The sequence below is a fragment of the Chanodichthys erythropterus genome, chromosome 8 (assembly GCF_024489055.1).
Source record: "Chanodichthys erythropterus isolate Z2021 chromosome 8, ASM2448905v1, whole genome shotgun sequence".
Classification (NCBI taxonomy): Eukaryota; Metazoa; Chordata; class Actinopteri; order Cypriniformes; family Xenocyprididae; genus Chanodichthys; species Chanodichthys erythropterus.
The window spans coordinates 29,697,382-29,715,191 of record NC_090228.1 but is presented as its reverse complement, the minus strand read 5'-3'; the positions used below and the strand labels follow the sequence as shown (position 1 = coordinate 29,715,191).

Sequence of the window (17,810 nt, the reverse complement as noted above, 5' to 3'; positions counted from 1 at the left end):
TTATTTTGGGAAATAAACAAGTTAGTTATGCAAATCATTAGTATTTTACTATGTTTTAGTATGAGTTAAATCGTGTCACGTGGTCAGTACTGAAACTGTGCAGTCACGAAAAATAAAGTATATTGAAGATGTTATTATAGCGTTTGGTTCAATGTTTATTCAAACTAAAGAATCCTCCACTTTGAAACCAGTTGGATAAACTTTATGACTTTTACAAAGAAATACTGGATTCAAAATACAACAAATCTCATAAATTACACTTGAAATATTGTTAAAAGGTTTTAATGAAATAAAAACTATTTACGAGGCAGATGTAAACAAAATCTTAATAGGTCAATGTGACCCTTCTTATTAAATGATTTATTATTGTGTTTCGGTAGTGACAAATTTGGGGAGAGGAAAAATATTTCAAAACTTTCTGAAAATACAATATGAGAATTAAATGTACAATTACTAGAAATGTTGGATATTATACAATTTGCATACAAACAAAATTTGTGGAAAAACAATTCAATATTTTTCCATACGTTTTGACTTTTTTTTTACCAATTCTGTAGAATGACCCATATTTATTATTTTGTTTTTTTTCAGTTTTAATTCATAAATATTTTAATTTTTTCCTCATAATTGGAAATTATATACAGAAAAATACGGATGAAATTTAAGAAAAAACAACCTCAACGAATGTAACTTGAATTCATTTATTGCCAGCTCGACAATATACAAAAGTAAATAAACTCCAACTGTGTAACTGAGTTTTGCCATGTGACATCAAACAGGTCACGTGACGCTAACAGCAATGTTAAAAACTCATTCGCTCCATTTTGGCTTCGTTACGTCGCTGCACATATACGTGAAAAACACGGCAGCGCGATCACACGCAGCGAACAGCATCCGCACGGACGCCGTCATGACACCTGAGAGGCGGGAAGGCTTGGGCGTCGACTCATCTGTACACAACAATCAGCTCGGGTCAACATTCATACGGCGTAACGCTCAGAATACATTCTCATGGTGATCACAGCATCTGTGCACTGAAGGACAGGAGAACTCACGCTCACACACACACACACACACACACACTTCAGATAGGATATGCGCTTCACGAGTGTAACTACAGCATGTCGTCCAGTGTGCACGTCAAGGTCCAGCTGAAGCTGACGGACCCGCTCCTAAAAATGAAAATAAAAGTACACAGCGCAGTCTCGATGGCCTGGGAGGTCAGAGGTCAGGCGTACAGACGGGTCATTGTGATCTGCATGGATTACGTTCCTAAAAGCAAACAGCATTGGTAAAATATCTTTAAAATGTCAGGTGACTGATCCACGCTGGTTCTCCTCCTCAACGTCCTTCTATTGGCTAAGGTTGATATTATAGTGAATGTAGTATGATTGAAGTGAGGCACTGTTTCCCATCATGCCGTTGGGTTTGCGGTGACAGTGCGGTCGTCTGCAGTCATACGGGCCGGATTCACTACATGTCTTCCACGTAATTGGCCGGATAGAGTCCGACGGTGCCGTTGCTCAGCCGTCCTTTACACCAGCCCTGCTCGTCCTCCTCGCCGATCTTGGTGAACTCCTCTCCTGCGCACACACACACACGTGTCACTCGTGAAATCACACACATGACTCTGAGAACACACTCGCTCCACTCAGGTCCTGTACCTGCTTTGAAGCTCAGCTCGTCCTGCTCCTGACCCTCGTAGTCGTACAGCGCGCGCACCGGCACCGACACTTCCGGGGAGGACGGCTCGTCCTCGAACGGATTGCCGTTGGCGTTAGCGGAGGCGAAGGGATTTCCCGCTTCCTCGTCCGAGCCATCGACCACCATCTTCTCCTTCTCCACCACACTGGCTCTGAGAGGACAGGAAACAGGACCCATGTAACAGACAGACACCTGTGACACAGAGCGGGACAGACGGCCGGACCGCAGCGGGAAGAGTGAGCGTCTCAGAGCTGTGAGGAGGAGGAAGAGGAGGACGCCAACATGCCACACCCACCGGACAAACATGACTGGAGTTTGTGTTCACATTCAGACACTCAAGAGTGTCCTGACCAGGCAACTGCAGTCACATGACCGTCTGAAAATCACTTTCCTTCGGTTCATTCAGAACAAGACCAAACACACTGAACTTTAAAGGTTCATTTTAAATTGTTAAATGTTTATCAAACATTTTGAATCTACTTGACTATAATGACTGTCTGGTTGAAATTAAAATAATATAATTTTAAATAATATATGATAATTTACTATTACTAATAATAATGATTACTACCACTTCGATATAGTGACTGTTTGGTTAAAATAAAATTAAATAAATAAACAAGGATCTAAAATATATCAAATAAATTATAGCATAATTTAAAATAACAAAATATAATAATAACTTACTTCAATACTGCTAATAATTGATACTACTTGACTATAATGACTATTATTGATAAATAAAAATGTGAAATAATACAATTTAAAATAACATACATTAACTGACTTTACTATTAAAAATCATAATTTCTACTATTTTACTATAATGACTGTTGATTTAAACCAGAATAAATTAAACACACATTTATGAAATTATAATATAAATGTAAAATAATATATGAATTTACTACTACAAATTACTACTTCTTGACTATAATGACTGTTGAATTGAAATGAAAATAAATAAATAAATAAATATGAAATAATAGAATTTAAAACAACATAATATAAACATTTTATAATATAAATATAAAATCTAAACAATTTACTTCTAATAATAATTACTAATGACTGTTTAGCAAAAATAAAATTCAATTTAAGTAGTACATAATATAACAAATTACAATAAATAATATAAATAATTTAGTTTACTATTACTTGACTGTTTAGTAGAAATATATATATATATATATCTATATAAATGATGTGTAATAAATTACATCATTACTAATAAATTATAATTACCCTTATTTTAAAATGAAAGTAAATAACTAAAATGTGAAATAATACCTTTTTAAAATAATATATAACAATATAAAGATAATTGACTTTATTGGTAAGATAATAATAAGAATGAGACTGACTCTCATCAAGCTCAGTCTGACACTTTCTGGTCAGGACACGGTGTGTGTGCGTGTGTGTGTGTGTGTGTGTGTGTGAGAGAGTGTGTGAGAGTGCAGCACTCGTCTGTGTGTGAGTGTGTGTTAGTATGTGTGTGTGTATCAGTGCAGGTTCAGCACAGCAGCAGTCATGCAGAGACACAGACAGACTCCTGAAACAAACACAAGCAGAGGCCGGAGGAGGGAGAGAGAGAGAGAGAGAGCTGTGCAGGTCACCAACGTTTGCGCTATCATCACTTCCTCTCGTTTCACACTGAGCGGGCTGCTCTCGGGCCGCTGCTCCGCCACCGCCGAATCGTCTTCATCCTCGTCCTCGTCCTCCTCGAACGGGTTTAAGCAAGCTGCTTCTGAGCTACTGGCCACAGTCACGCTAACAACACAGAGACAGCGTTACACACACACACAGACAGACGTGTGAGCTCATCTAGCACTCACACACACACACCCACAGGCCGCGGCGCGCTTCAGGCAGGATCTGTGTCAGACACACACTGACAGAACCGGTTTCACATGTTCTCACACACACACACACACAAGCGTTCGGTGATGTCAGCTGACTGACTGATCACACTCTAACAGAGGCTTCTTCTGCTGCTGCTCTTTCAGTATGAAACGGACACTGTGATTGGCTCATGTTTTCACTGCATTATACTAACATCAACTAATCATCACTCAGTCGAAATGATGAGATCGAACTGAAGATGAAAGGCTCATTAATGGATAAAGTCACATTTCAAGATAAAGTCGTACTTATAATTATTAAAGTCAAGATCATGATTGTTTCTCATTATCAACTGGATTTCATAATTAACTCATGATTACTAGATTAAATGTCAAACTTTTAAATGTAAATCTCATTACTCATAATTATAACAGCATCTGATCATTTCAAATCTTAATTTTGACCTTTCTATCTCATTATCATGATTTAGCCTCATAATTGACACAATCTCAATAACTTCATGTCAGTATCTTCTGATTTCATCTTTATCTCATTGTGACGGCACCTCGTGATTCTGAATATCAGTGTCATAATTCTGAGCTTTATATCTTATTTTTATGACTCTTCATCTCATATTTCAGCGCTCTCATAATTATGGCAGTATCTCAGAGTCACAATAGTGATTTAATGTGGCAGAAACGGGCCTCAGAGAGCACTTTAAACTCTGCTCCCTCACTTCTAATCACTGCTGACATCATTTCCTAGCACTCAGTAAACAGTAGTCAGTGTCTGGTGTCACAGGTGAGTGGTGATTAGTGCAGGTAAGAGTCGTATTTCTTGACTTAAAGGGGCTGCGTGTAGAATTCAGAAAGCCCTGTTATTAGCGCCACCGGTGGCCGTTAGGTGAACTGCGGCAGTAACGTACTGCTCGTGCTCGCGCTCCTGCTCACGTCCTGATGCCCTCCACATGTTCTTGATCAAGAAATCAGTGTCTGATGCATTTCTGTTGTAAGGAAGTGACCAAATATGAAGTGAATGCATCGTACAAGTCTTGTTTATGAGCGGTTCACACATTGGCAATAAAAAAAAAAGAGATTAATACATATATTAGCCCCTTTATGAACTCTAACTAATTCAGATCATGAGTGAGGACGAGTGTGTGCTCCAGCAGTGGCTTGGGAACAGGAAACCAGAGGTCAAAGGTCAGTTAGTGCTCATGATGCTGCTGCCTTCTCCTGTCGTCACTCAAGCACACTCCAGCTCAACACTGACACACACACGTCTGCAAACTGCTTTAGCTCTGTGTACCTGCTGCTGGCCTTCGACACCGGCTCTGCCGTCTGACTGATTCCCGTCAGAGTCACTCCATCGGCCGGTTTCCTCTTGGTCTCCCGCCGGCTGAGCGTCCGATTCAAGTCCGTGGACCACTCCTACAACACAAACACACACCTTCAGCACTTCCTGTCTGTCCTGATTCATGTGTCAACAGCTGTGGGCTCCAAAACGACAAAAACACATGTCAGTGTCATAGTAGTCGCCCATATGACACTTCTGTAGTCATGTGATGTTATGTGTGAGGAACTGACTGACATTTAAGATGTGCTGCAAATCTTTCCCTCCAGCAAACTCTTTTGTGCTTGTGTTTTCAGACAAACACTGTGACGTCACGGACACGATCCTGCTGCAATGACAACTTCAGAGCTCGACTTTATCCCATCATTATGACTAAATATATATTAAATCTCGTATTTTACACTTTGTTCCTCATAATTACAACAGTTTCTTATGGTTTGGTCTTTTTATCTCATAGTGTTCAACTAATATCTCATTATTTTGACTTTTTACTTCATAATTATGACTTAGTTTCTCATAATTTAGACTTTGTACTAATAATTATGAGTTAATATTTCATGATTTAAACTTTATTATTATATTTTGACTTTTCATAATGACTTCTCTCATGATATTTGACTGTTCATCTCATTAAATGTCTAATATCGATTAAATCTCATTTTTGAAACTGTTTCTTATTATTTGGTCATTTCATCCCATAATTTTCACCTAATCTCTAATTTTTTTGACTTTCTACATAATTATGACTCAGTTTCTCATAATTTGCACTTTTTCTTCATAATTATGTTTTTCATGATTTGGAGTCATCTCATAAATATGACTAATTATCTAATATTAAATCTCATATTTTACACTTTTTTCATAATTCTAAGAGTTTCTTATGGTTTGGTCTTTTTATCTCATAGTGTTCAACTAATATCTCATTATTTTGACTTTTTACTTCATAATTATGACTTAGTTTCTCATAATTTAGATTTTTTTACTAATAATTATGAGTTAATATTTCATGATTTAAACTTTTATTATATTTTGACTTCTTTCATAAGGACTTCTCATGATTTTGACTTTTTATGTCATAATTATGATTAAATATCTAATATCTATTAAATCTAATATTTTAGGCTTCTTCCTCAATTTTAAACAGTTTCTTATTATTTGGTCTTTTTATCTCATAATTTTTACCTAATCTCTCATTATTTTGACTTTTTACCTCATAAATATGACTTAGCTTCTCATAATTTAGACTTTCTACATAATTATGTTTCTCTTGACTGACTTTTATCTCAATATCAATGTTTTATCTCATAATTGTGACTGAATCTCATGATGTGCACTGGAAATCTTTCCCTCCACCAGCGCTATCTAAACTCATCTGTGTTTGTGTTTTCAGACCAGTGCTGGTGCAACGAATGAACGAGGCTTTCAGAGTGTAACGTCTTAAATTTCATCCTGTTCCTCACACATGGTATTGTATGACATCATATGATCTGTCATATGAACTGCTGTTATGACACGGTTGGTGTGTTTTGTGTCATTTCTGGCATTCGTTAGCCCCGTTCTCTTTCACTGTACATAAAGGAGCAGCTCGAATGTGTCCTGTGATCCACAGAAGACAGGTGTGGAGCTCCTTAAGGTTGTCTAACCACACAGAAGAGTGTGTGTGTGTGTGTGTGTACCTCAAACTGAGGCCAGTTCATGGGCATGCCGGGCCCGTGGTTGGAGCGGAACCACTTGAGGTCTTCCTGTGCGTCGGCTGCCTGGATGGTGTCTTCTAGTGTGTTATACACCGTCTGGTACCTGAGGAGAGAGACGCCGAACACGTCAGACCTTGTGACTACACTGAGAACTAATCAAGCTATCACAGCTGGAGGGTTGCGTGAGGGCGACTCATCCCAGGGCTTTGCATGCTGGTCTCTGAACAATAACAGCGCTTCTGTGCTTGTCTATGCAAATGACCACAAACCAGCAAGAGCCGCCCTGCGGCCTCAAAGCAGGTCCTGCCCCACACAGACATGACAGCGCTGAGGTCCTCACTTGTGATTGGTGGAGAGGTCGAGGTGCTGCTTAACGCCGAGCAGCAGCTCCTTGAAGAAGCGCAGTCTCTTGTCCTCGAACTGCTGCCACTGTTCAAACACCTGCTCCATGTTCTCCATGTACTGAGGCGTCACCTTATCCAGATCCTCCAGGGACTTCTCGTAGCGCTCCTTAGTCTGGAACACACAACCACAAGAGATATCACACCTCTCGCAGCGCTTCATCTCCAAACATGATCAAAACACAAGAAAGGGCTCATGTGATGAAACAAGGAAGCGTCTCGCTCTTTTGAAATAAGAGACTGATGTTCTATATAACTCTAAACTTCCTCTCCAGAGGGAGAAGCTGCACAAACCCTCATTCAGAAGGACAGAAAGCACATGTGTTCATCTTACAAGCCAGAATTCACTCACTTCACCAATCACAGCAGAGCTTGTTTACATCAGAAAGAGCAGGGAGAGGGAAAACAGTGACCTGACCTTCTGAACCTCCTGCTGGCACTTCTCCACTTTCTCCTGCAGCTTCTTCTGGGCCTCCGGGTTGTTGTTCTCCAGTTTGCTGGTGCTCTCTCGGCTGGCGGCCGCCTTCTCCTCCTTGAAGGCGGTGTGGTACGCCTTCTTCATCACATCCACCTGTAACACACATCCTGCAGCATTATGATCTACTGCGTCAGGGGGGACGTGGGGGAAGTTCATCAGCACGCATGGATGGACACCTTGCTAATGACACCCTTCATGCATACCTCACAGAACGGACAAAATGCAAATTTACACTAAGCCCTCAAAAGCATAACCATGTGAAACTTTGATCACATGACTGCACTGACAGGTGTAATGGACATATTTACGCTCTTATTTATTTTCATATGTGTTTTATGCAAAGTGACTAAAAGAACAAAAGAAACCGGTCATTTTTAAAAAAAAAAAGATTTTTAAGGAATCAGATGTTTAATTACTTTTTTTAATGAAATCAAAAATAAAATGTACAATTTTATTTACACTTTTTAAGGACTTTAAGGAATCAGATGAAGAATAATTTAATCAGAATCAGAAGTAGAAGGATTTTTAAGGAATTTTTTAATGGAATCGGAAGTGGAATATTTGGTTTAGTGAATAATAAATCAAATGGAAACTGATTCACAGATCATCTTCTTTAAACGATTCTGCACTGATCAAATGATGTTTAGACCGATTCTGCTGTCTTTGCGCTGCATCAATCAGATGTTGTCCTCGTGAACAACTCTGGGTCACAAACAGAACACAAAGACAACAACAGATCCAAGTCTCTCAGGAGTGCCTCAGGGTTCGGTACTGGGACCGCTGACGTTCATTACTATTCTCAGAGCCGCACCACACAAAACCAAAGCACACGCCCTTCATGCATACTTCACACAACAGATAAAATGCAAATTTACACCAAGCCCTCAAAAGCATAGCATGTGTATCTTTGATCACATGACTGCACTGGCAGGTGTAATGGTCCTATTTATGTTCTTATTTATTTTCATATATGTTTTATGCAAAGTGACTAGAGGAACAAAATACATTTTAAATGATTTGAGGAATCAGAAGTAGATTTTTTTTTTTCAAGGAATTTAACTAAAAATGATTATTGTACAATTTTTAAGGACATTTATTTTTAAAAGAATCAGATTTCATTAAGGAATTTTTTATATAAAGAATCAGAAGTCAAATGATTTAATTAAAAACAAATTTAAGGAGTCAAATAATTAAGGAATTTAAGGAATCAGAAGTAGAATGACTTTTAGGGAATTTTTCTGATGGAATCGGAGGTGGAATGATTTCAGCCCTGCTGGTTTGGTGGAGAATACAGTAAATAAGAAAATAAAATAATTAGCAGATGATTCTGCACTGATCAAATGTAGCACATTCTAACAAATCGAGTGTGAGCTCTGTGGGTGTGTTGTGGTAGATTTACTAAATATCCTCATGTGCAAATAGGCTGGACACACCCATATTTAAGAGAGGCTTTGCTAACTGTACACACAGGAGCTGAAGCTCACGGACAGCTTTAAGCCCGTCTTTGTCCTTGCTGGCAGAGTTGAGTGATTGTACCTCCTTGAGTTTCTTGGCCCAGGGTTTCTGTGCCTTGCGAAAGCCGTCGTCTGCTTCTTTGGTCTCCTTGAAGCCCCCGATCATCTGTTTGTGGTAAGCGTCCTTCTGCCAGTTCTTGACTTTCTCAAAGTCCTCGCCCATCAGAGCAGCCTTCACCTCCATATGCAGGTCGCTGACCTTCTCGGCCTCGGTCATCAGAGCAAACCACGCTCGCTCCACCGTCCCATACTGAGGCCCTGCAGGAGACAGTGCAGATGTTTAGACAGATTCTGCTGTCTTTGTGCTGCATCAATCAGACTCGTGAACAACTCTGGGTCACAAACAGAACACAAAGACAACGACAAATTGAACCCTGAGGAGTGCCCCAGGGTTCGGTACTGGGCCCGCTGACATTCTCCGAGCCGCACCACACAAAACCAAAGAGCGAAGGGCGACACGTTAGAGTATTCTGTAGTTCACATGGAAACATTTCTGTGTTGACTTGCTTCTTCCTCAGTATCACATTTAAATATGGCCTTTAGCTAAACAATGATATGAAGCTAACGCCAGAAGCTACAGGACAGCTGTGTGTGCGCCATCAAAACACAAACAGACAGGTCAGAGAGCAACTTTCACAACATTGATTCATCTAATGCAGCTGGATACAGGAATGTTATGAGTCCAAGATAATGTACATTATCAGAAAGATAACGGCACATGACCAAATCAAAGATCACGACATCTTATCAGAAAGCAGCATTCCTGGGAACTCTGGGTGAACTTTACTTTCCTGAACACCTGCTGCAAAGTCATTCGAATCACCATTATTATCAATCAGCAAACATGGGCCTTATTTACAAAGCCGTTCTGATAAATCTTCATACGTTCATATATTTTCATGCTTTCATGAAAGAAAATCCAAAGGTTTTGTGCTCTTAGGTTCTTCAGCAATATTAGGTATTTATCATAATAATACATAACAAAATTAATGGATAACCAATTAGATTAATGGGAAATTAGTAAAAGATTTTAATTGAATGATTTTCATATGGTAAAGTTACAACTTTTGCATTTATGAACATTACTAAAATAATTGTAGTAGGTTCAGGAAGCATTTGTGAAAGATTTGTGTGAGAAGAAAGAGCAGATATGATCAGGGATGGGAGGAGGTCTAAAAACCCTCAATAACTACCCAAAATAAGTCAAATTCAGTCATGGTTACTGATGCTCTCTTTATCTCAGACTGCAGCTGACACTCACTGTGAACACACAACAACACACACCAACAGTGAATGAATCACTCCAGTTCAAACTTAAGTCCCGCCTCTAGATTCTGATTGGACGTGACACACATGTACGGTTGATTCTTCTTCATAATCTAGAATATTTTTTTAGAAAGAACAACAGACATACATGATCAGCGGTGTTTGAAATGCAGCGCTCGGAGCTAACGAAGCCTGTCGTGACTCATAAACAGGGCGTCGCCAGCGGGTGGAAGGGTGACTGACTACACCATAGGATGATGGGAAGAGATTGATGTTCAGTGATGGTTTCAGAAGCAGCTTTCTCACACACACACACACACACACACACACACACACACACGTATGTCACATAAGTTCCCAGTCTTGAGAAGCCCACTTCCACTTCCTCATAATAAGGCTTCCTCAGATGATTCACAATCCCATCAGCAGCTCTTTTTAGAGTGTTTAGGGGAAGTGAGGTCACACTCAGCAGCCTAGTAACCATCACAAAACATCCTTCAGATGAAGCAGATTTCTAGAGAGAAATGATTCAGTGGCGATGAGAGCGCACCTTTCTCCACGAGCTGCCTCACTCGCTCTCTCACACACACACACACACACACACACACACACACACACACACACACACACACACACACTCACCTTTCTCCACGAGCTGCCTCCAGCGTTTGGCCCACTCGCTCAGCTGCTGCGCGTAGCTCTTCTCGATGCGCGCGCGCTCGTGAAGGCAGTTCATCAGGTCGTTGCACAGCCGGTTCCCATCATCCACGCGCTTCACCACGCGCTTGTAGTTCCCCACCTGACGGACACACACACAGAAGCGTTACAGACACGCGACGCTAACGGGAACACGAACACTGACGAGAGATACGTACCTCCCAGAAGCTGTCGCTGGAGACGTCGACCAGAGAGTCGTGGAAGTCTGACATGGCTGAAACCACATGACAGTCAAATTAACACTGAATGTTTCCACAAAAATATGACTGTTTCAAATTATAAATGTTTCTTCAGCAGCAAATCATCATATCAGAATGATTTCTGAAGGATCATAAAAAAACTGTTATTTTACATTGTAATATTTCTTATACCCAAATTACACTTTATTATTTTATTTTTTTTTCTGAATACTGTTTTAATGGTTAAATTAAATTTTATTAAATCAAAAGGAATGTCTAATTAATTGCAATAATAAAACTTGTAGAATTTAACTTTAATTTATGAAAGTTTATCAAACATTACATTTTAGCGCTCTGTGAGTTTTACTTTTTTTTTTTCTGGATACCATTTTAATGGATCAATTCAATTTAATCAAAAAGTCAATAGAATTCAAAAACTTTTACAATTTAATAATTTATTAAAAGTTTGAAAAATTTAGTGCCTAATAAATGAGTTGACTTAATTTTTTAAGAAGTTAGTATTTAATACAAAGTTATAATCCTAAATGATGGTAATCAAATTTAGGAATAAACCATTAATCTTTCAAATGTAATCGAATTCAAATTAAATAATTCAATTATTTTTTATTAGCAAACAAAGTTTAAATCATAACATGGATGAAAAGTTTAGATTGATATAATCAAGAGATAAAGTTGCCATGAAAGGGAAGTTCAGCTCATCTTTTCTTCTCCGTATATCTGAGTGAAACGCTTTGCATACAAGAACAAATGTAGGGCGGGGCTTGATTCTGTCTGTGGGGAATTGATTGGATGGTTGTGGTTTGCTATTGGTGGATCTCATGTGAGTGACAGGTTGCCCCGCCCTCATCATCAGAGAAGATAAGAGATGCTGCAAGAGGAAGATATTCTGATTCAAGATTACCAGAACATGACTTTAACACAACAATGATGTGCATGGATAATATAGCTCTACTTTTCATTTATTTATCCTAAATTTGACCATTTCTGTAAAACCGTAATTTCCACTCAGTGATAGAGCTGAACGTACAGCACTGAAACTAAGAACAGGGCTGAAAACATGAACAGAAAACTGTGTGTTGTGTTTCAGTTTCCCTCAAGACGCGTGTCACCCGTTAGCTGAAAACAGCACCACACTTTCCAGGGAAGTGACGGACATTCCTGCCATTCCTCCAGCGGCTTTATCACACTCACACTGAGCAAACTCATACTTTCCACGATTTAGAGACTCAAACAATATTACATAATCAGATTACCTCACAGTGGGAAAGAGGAACACGGAAACTTCTAGACGCCGAGGCTCTTAAAGGCACAGTCAGTGAGAATCATGGAGCTGAACGTGTGTCCGCTGCGCTCGCTCGCTCTCGTCCAAACACACAATAGAGATTGTTCTTCAGCTCACTGCTGATATAAATATATCCCTGTGTTCCTGTCTGTGCATGTTTCTGACGTGAGATCACTGGAATGTCATATTGTCGAGATGCTTTACCGCACATATGTCATGTGATACACATTTACCTCTATCATAACGCAATCACTTCAGCTCTGACATGCACTTCATGTTAGCTGTTTTCATTGGTGGAGAAGAAACACATGAACTAACTGGCCAATTTCTGTCTGAAAATCTGTCAGTCATTTAGTGACGCACAGAAACGTTCAGTTTTCAGTTTCACCAAACACTTCTGAAGGGCAGAATCACTGAAGCAGTGGCGTTTAAAGAGCGTGTGTCCACTGAACACATCACAACAGGTAAACGTGTCAGCTGTGCAGCGATTCCTCGATTTTCATTCTCATTTTAATGAACTTATCAATTCTAGAATGGACCTTTCAGTCTGTGCTGTTCTCAGTCAATACGTGAATTTAAGTTCACTAAACATTATGTTTATAATTCATCACTAAATTCATCAATTAATGTGTTTTTGAGTCTCTTTAATTTATATACAAATATTATGTTATTATAAATAAAGTTTAGAATTACATAATCATATTTCTACTCCAATATAAACATTTAAATGGCGGCTGTCATAACTGATTTATTCAAACATGCATTAAATATTGAAGAACATTATAATGAATATGTAACGGTGCATAGCTATATTTATCTTTCTAGAGTCACTTTTCTATCTGACTAATGAGTTTATGGTCACTGAATATGTTTTTCTGAGGTAAATGTGACGTCACGTGACATTGAAGCTGTTTTATTGAGGTTGAAGCACTGATTGAGCGATTACGCGAGACATGATACGGATTTCAGTAAGTTGTACTGTATATTTTAACATACCTTCAGATGTTCATGTTTATTTCGCTGTAACTGGTATTAAAGCGGAGGAGAGGATGATCACATGCTTCTCTTTAACTGAGGCGCTAAAGCGATCTGTCATGTCACATTAAACAGCGCCAAAACGGTGTTTATTTTCTGAATCTCATAATAAGATGGACGTCATTTGAAATCTGAGACTTTCATATCAAAAGTAACAAAGATTATTGCGATTAATTGGATGGGAGGAGCTACATATTCTGCTCATTCATCAACTGAAAACACATGAGACTAATCGATTCTTGAGATTTAAGAATCGATATCGGTTCATAAAAATGAGAATCGATTAAAATCGAGAAATCGATATTTTTTTACCCAGCCCTACTACTAACGGCAGCAAATAAACGAATGATCATCAGAAGGTACAGTACAACATACTAAATCAATCATGTGTCATGTGATCAATCAATCAGTGCTTCAACCACCGAAAGATGTCAGCATGAGTCACGTAACGTCACATTTCCCTCAGGAAAGACGTTCAGTGTCCATAAAAAATAACTACAGATATATGCCCTTGATTACATATTCATTCTTTTTTGCAGTTTAAAGTTTGAATATAAAAATTTGTTTTCGTGCTTAATGGTGGAAGTTGTGGCCTAACGGTTAGAGACTTGTAACCCGAAGGTCGCAGGTTCGAGTCTCAGTGCCAGCAGGAAGCGTAGGTGGATGAGTGAATGAACGACGCCCTCATTATCCACAACCCTTCTGTGTGCAGTGAGAGAGAAAGTGCTGGTCAATCACAGCTGTGCCTTCATTGTGTTCAGTGAGCAGAACAACAGCGTCACATGTGCTTCACACAACAACAACAACAACAACACACTGATGCGGGAACATGCCCTGAGCCACACACACACACACACACACACACACAAGATCATCTCCTGGAGAACTGAAGCACACTGACTGTCACTGCATGAAAACATCTTCAATCATGTGACTCAATACAGTGTCTGTTCCAGAAGCATCTTACCCATTCATTTCTCCCATAGGATAGATCAGTTAACGTTAAATTATTTCCGTATAACACTGACAGCCAATCAGAATCCATTCAGTCCTCAGATTCTCAGCATTGAAATGAATGATTCACACACCAGAGTCAATCTGATTGGTCGGCTGGTGAGGTCAGTGATTGACAGCTGAGCTACACACACACACACCCCTGCTCAGCGTCTGATGTTTTTCAGCGTCACACATCATGAACACACACACACATGATTACCCAGCGTCTCAACCCGCCCTCTTATACCACAATAACACCAATCATCAATGACTTCACCCAAATTAAACTCATTCAGTCGGGGAGGCTCTCTGGTCATGTGGTGCGACTCAAACACCATCACATTTATGAAATCATAAAAATAAAAGTTATTTCAGTCTCAATCATGATCTAGTACAGTTCCTGTTAACATTTTATATGTCAGTATTTTCACTTTAATGAATATTTAGACCCTTATTTGATGCTTCGACTTAAACTAAATGAAGATTATATTTTATTTCAGCTAATGTTTACTTTGCTTCAGGTTAGGAACATGTTTTTCTGTGTATAGTTTGAGGTAATAATAATAATAGCTCTGCACCAAACAGGTGAGCTCTCACATTTCATGTGTTTGTTTTTGTGTTTTAGGGCTGACAATGATAATCTACAAACCGTGAGACCTTCATTCATCTTCAGAACACAAATTAAGATAGTTTTGATGAAATCTGATAGGGCTGGGTAAAAAATATCAATTTTTAATCGATTCTCATTTTTATGAACCGATATCGATTCTTAAATCCCAAGAATCGATTAGTCTAGTCTGTTTTCAGTTGATGATTGAGCAGAATATGTAGCTCCTCCCATCCAATAAATCGCAATAATCTTTGTTACTTTTGATATGAAGCAAAGTCTCAGATTTCAAATGACGTCCATCTTATTATGAGATTCAGAAAATAAACACCGTTTTGGCGCTGTTTAATGTGGCGTGACGGATCGCTTTAGCGCCTCAGTTAAAGAGAAGCATGTGATCATCCTCTCCTCCGCTTTAATACCAGTTACAGCGAAATAAACATGAACATCTGAAGGTATGTTAAAATATACAGTACAACTTACTGAAATCCGTATCATGTCTCGTGTAATCAGTCAATCAGTGCTTCAACCTCAATAAAACAGCTTCAGTGTCACGTGACGTCCCATTTACCTCAGAAAAACACATTCAGTGACCATAAACTCATTAGTCTCTCAAGTGACTCTAGAAAGATAAATATAGCTATGCACCGTTACATATTCATTATAATGTTCTTCAATATTTAATGCATGTTTGAATAAATCAGTTATGACAGCCGCCATTTAAATGTTTATATTTCACAAAAAGCGAATTGGAGTAGAAATACCATTATATAAGTCTAAACTTTATTTATTATTAAAAACAAACATCAAGGATTTAAGTGTTTGTATATAAATAAGTTAATTTAACCTTCAATATTACTATAGCTAAAATAAGCTGACTCTCATGTGTAGTTTACAGCATTAGTGGAGATATTTTTTTTGTCATGTACTGAAACTGAAATACTACATCCAAAATAATCGATATCGAATCAAAAGCATGTGAATAGTAATCAAATCGAATCGTGAAAACTGTGTCGATACCCAGCCCTAAAATCTGAGAGATTTCTGTCCCTCCATTGACAGTCTAAGCAACTACCACTTCAACGCTTCATAAAGTTCGTAAAGAGATCGTAAAACTAATCCACATGAATTCAGTTTAGTCGACGGCGGTTTTATTTGACTCCATAACTTGTTAAATATGGATATTGTTCATAGCCCCGTCACTTAATCTCGCCTCAGTTTATATACTTATATATTATATACTTACAGTGTAATGTACAATCTAAAAACATCTATCTATACTACAGCATATCTCAACTGCGTGATTATTTACATTGTCGCAAAATATAAACTATATTATCGACTAGCTCTAAGAGATTATAAACACTGACATCATGATTTTCTGTAAAGTTACTTTGAAACAATGAAAAAATCATTATTTTTACAGGTTGTAAAGTTTGATTATAAAAATGTAAACATTATTTGAATGGATTTAAGGCCATGAACATGTTTCCCAATCCTAATGACAGTAAACCACGCCATAGTGGGTTTGAGTCCAGTTTGTCACCAGGTTCAGTCAGTTCACACACACACACACACACACACACACACACACACACACACACACACACACACACACACATAAAGAGTGTGACGTGACACTGCAGCGTTATCACGTCACTCAAATAAACCGCGTTAAACACACAGAAAGAGTAAAAACGGACCGCGGAAAGCCCCACGCGAGCAGCGCCCGCGCCCCGCCCTACGGACACACCGCTGCGGGTGTCGAGTAAGAGTATAAACACTCGGATATGGAGATTTGAAGCGCCTGTGTGAATACAGCGTTTGGTCCGTCATCAGTGATCGATGATCGGACTCTCTCTGACCACAAACTTTCTCTAGACTGCGCCAAAAGTGTGTGAAGTGCCGCTCGCGCGCTGAGCCGCGGCAGACGCGATGTTTCATCGTTACCTGAGTGTGTGACAGTCGCGATCCGCCGCTCCGTGTCGATGTGACTCGGACTTTCTCCAGTTTTTCATCGAAATTCAACGACTAGTGAGCGAGCGGAGGGAGGCGCGCCTCTCTGACGTCACATCCCCTCCGCGCACGAGCTCTGCTCTCGACATTCAGGAGCGCGTACTAACATGTTACTTTTGTTATTTTTATCTCTCTGTGGTAGAAATAGTACATTTATCAGCGAAATGAAACAAAAAATATTATATTTTTAATATTGATTTAATTTAATTATTCGTAATCTTTTTATTTCCTGAAGAAAAAAAAGATCCGGTTTGAAGGGTTGTTGCCTTTTCAAACATACACATTTTACATGTATATAAGACATTATCAGTCTTATCACAGTATATATTTATATAGGAGACTCCAGTGAATATTTCTGGGGTTTAGTGTAAACACAGTCAAACCCAGTAACGGGGCATGTTGTCACAGTGAGAATCTGTCATTGAACAGCTTATTAAAAGCCTTTTCAGCAGAAACTAAACAGAAATACACAAAATATTTTGTTAAATAGAAAAAAAGGCTGTTCAAATAAGTCTCTTTTGTTCACCAAGGCTGCATTTATTTGATTGTAAATACAATAAAATTGTGATATATTCACTATATTTATTTATTATACTCTATAATATATATTGACATTGAACTGTTTATTATGTGAATATATAGTTATTCCTGTGATCATTTCCAGCATCATTACTCCAGTCTTCAGTCACATGATCCTTCAGAAAT

At 38.7% G+C, this 17,810-nt stretch overlaps 1 protein-coding gene across 4 annotated transcripts; it reads right to left on the bottom strand.

Moving 5' to 3' along the window:
* Positions 1 to 133: 133 nt before the first annotated feature.
* pacsin2 (protein kinase C and casein kinase substrate in neurons 2) lies at positions 134 to 17,197 on the bottom strand. Of its 4 annotated transcripts, none has more exons than XM_067392518.1 (11): positions 15,573 to 16,999; positions 11,128 to 11,183; positions 10,895 to 11,051; positions 9,009 to 9,244; positions 7,413 to 7,565; positions 6,934 to 7,109; positions 6,576 to 6,696; positions 4,855 to 4,976; positions 3,325 to 3,474; positions 1,665 to 1,855; positions 137 to 1,583 (listed from the first exon to the last, which is right to left on the bottom strand). In XM_067392518.1, the coding sequence occupies exons 2-11, from the start codon at positions 11,179 to 11,181 to the stop codon at positions 1,474 to 1,476; spliced, it is 1,470 nt and encodes a 489-aa protein (XP_067248619.1). In that variant the 5' UTR covers positions 11,182 to 11,183; positions 15,573 to 16,999; the 3' UTR covers positions 137 to 1,473. The 4 variants fall into 4 exon arrangements, with proteins under 4 accessions (XP_067248620.1, XP_067248619.1, XP_067248618.1 ...); XM_067392517.1 differs by lacking the exon at positions 15,573 to 16,999 and adding an exon at positions 12,423 to 12,901; XM_067392516.1 differs by lacking the exon at positions 15,573 to 16,999 and adding an exon at positions 17,040 to 17,196 and having other exon boundaries at positions 138 to 1,583.
* Positions 17,198 to 17,810: the final 613 nt, after the last annotated feature.

Excerpts from the sequence above, each read along its gene's own strand:
- pacsin2 (XM_067392516.1), bottom strand. The coding sequence starts at position 11,181 with ATGTCAGACTTCCACGACTCTCTGGTCGACGTCTCCAGCGACAGCTTC. Across the intron at positions 9,245-10,894 it reads GAGGCAGCTCGTGGAGAAAG|GGCCTCAGTATGGGACGGTG; the intron begins GTGAGTGTGTGT and ends TGTCTCCTGCAG. Across the intron at positions 6,697-6,933 it reads GACCTCTCCACCAATCACAA|GTACCAGACGGTGTATAACA; the intron begins GTGAGGACCTCA and ends CTCTCTCCTCAG.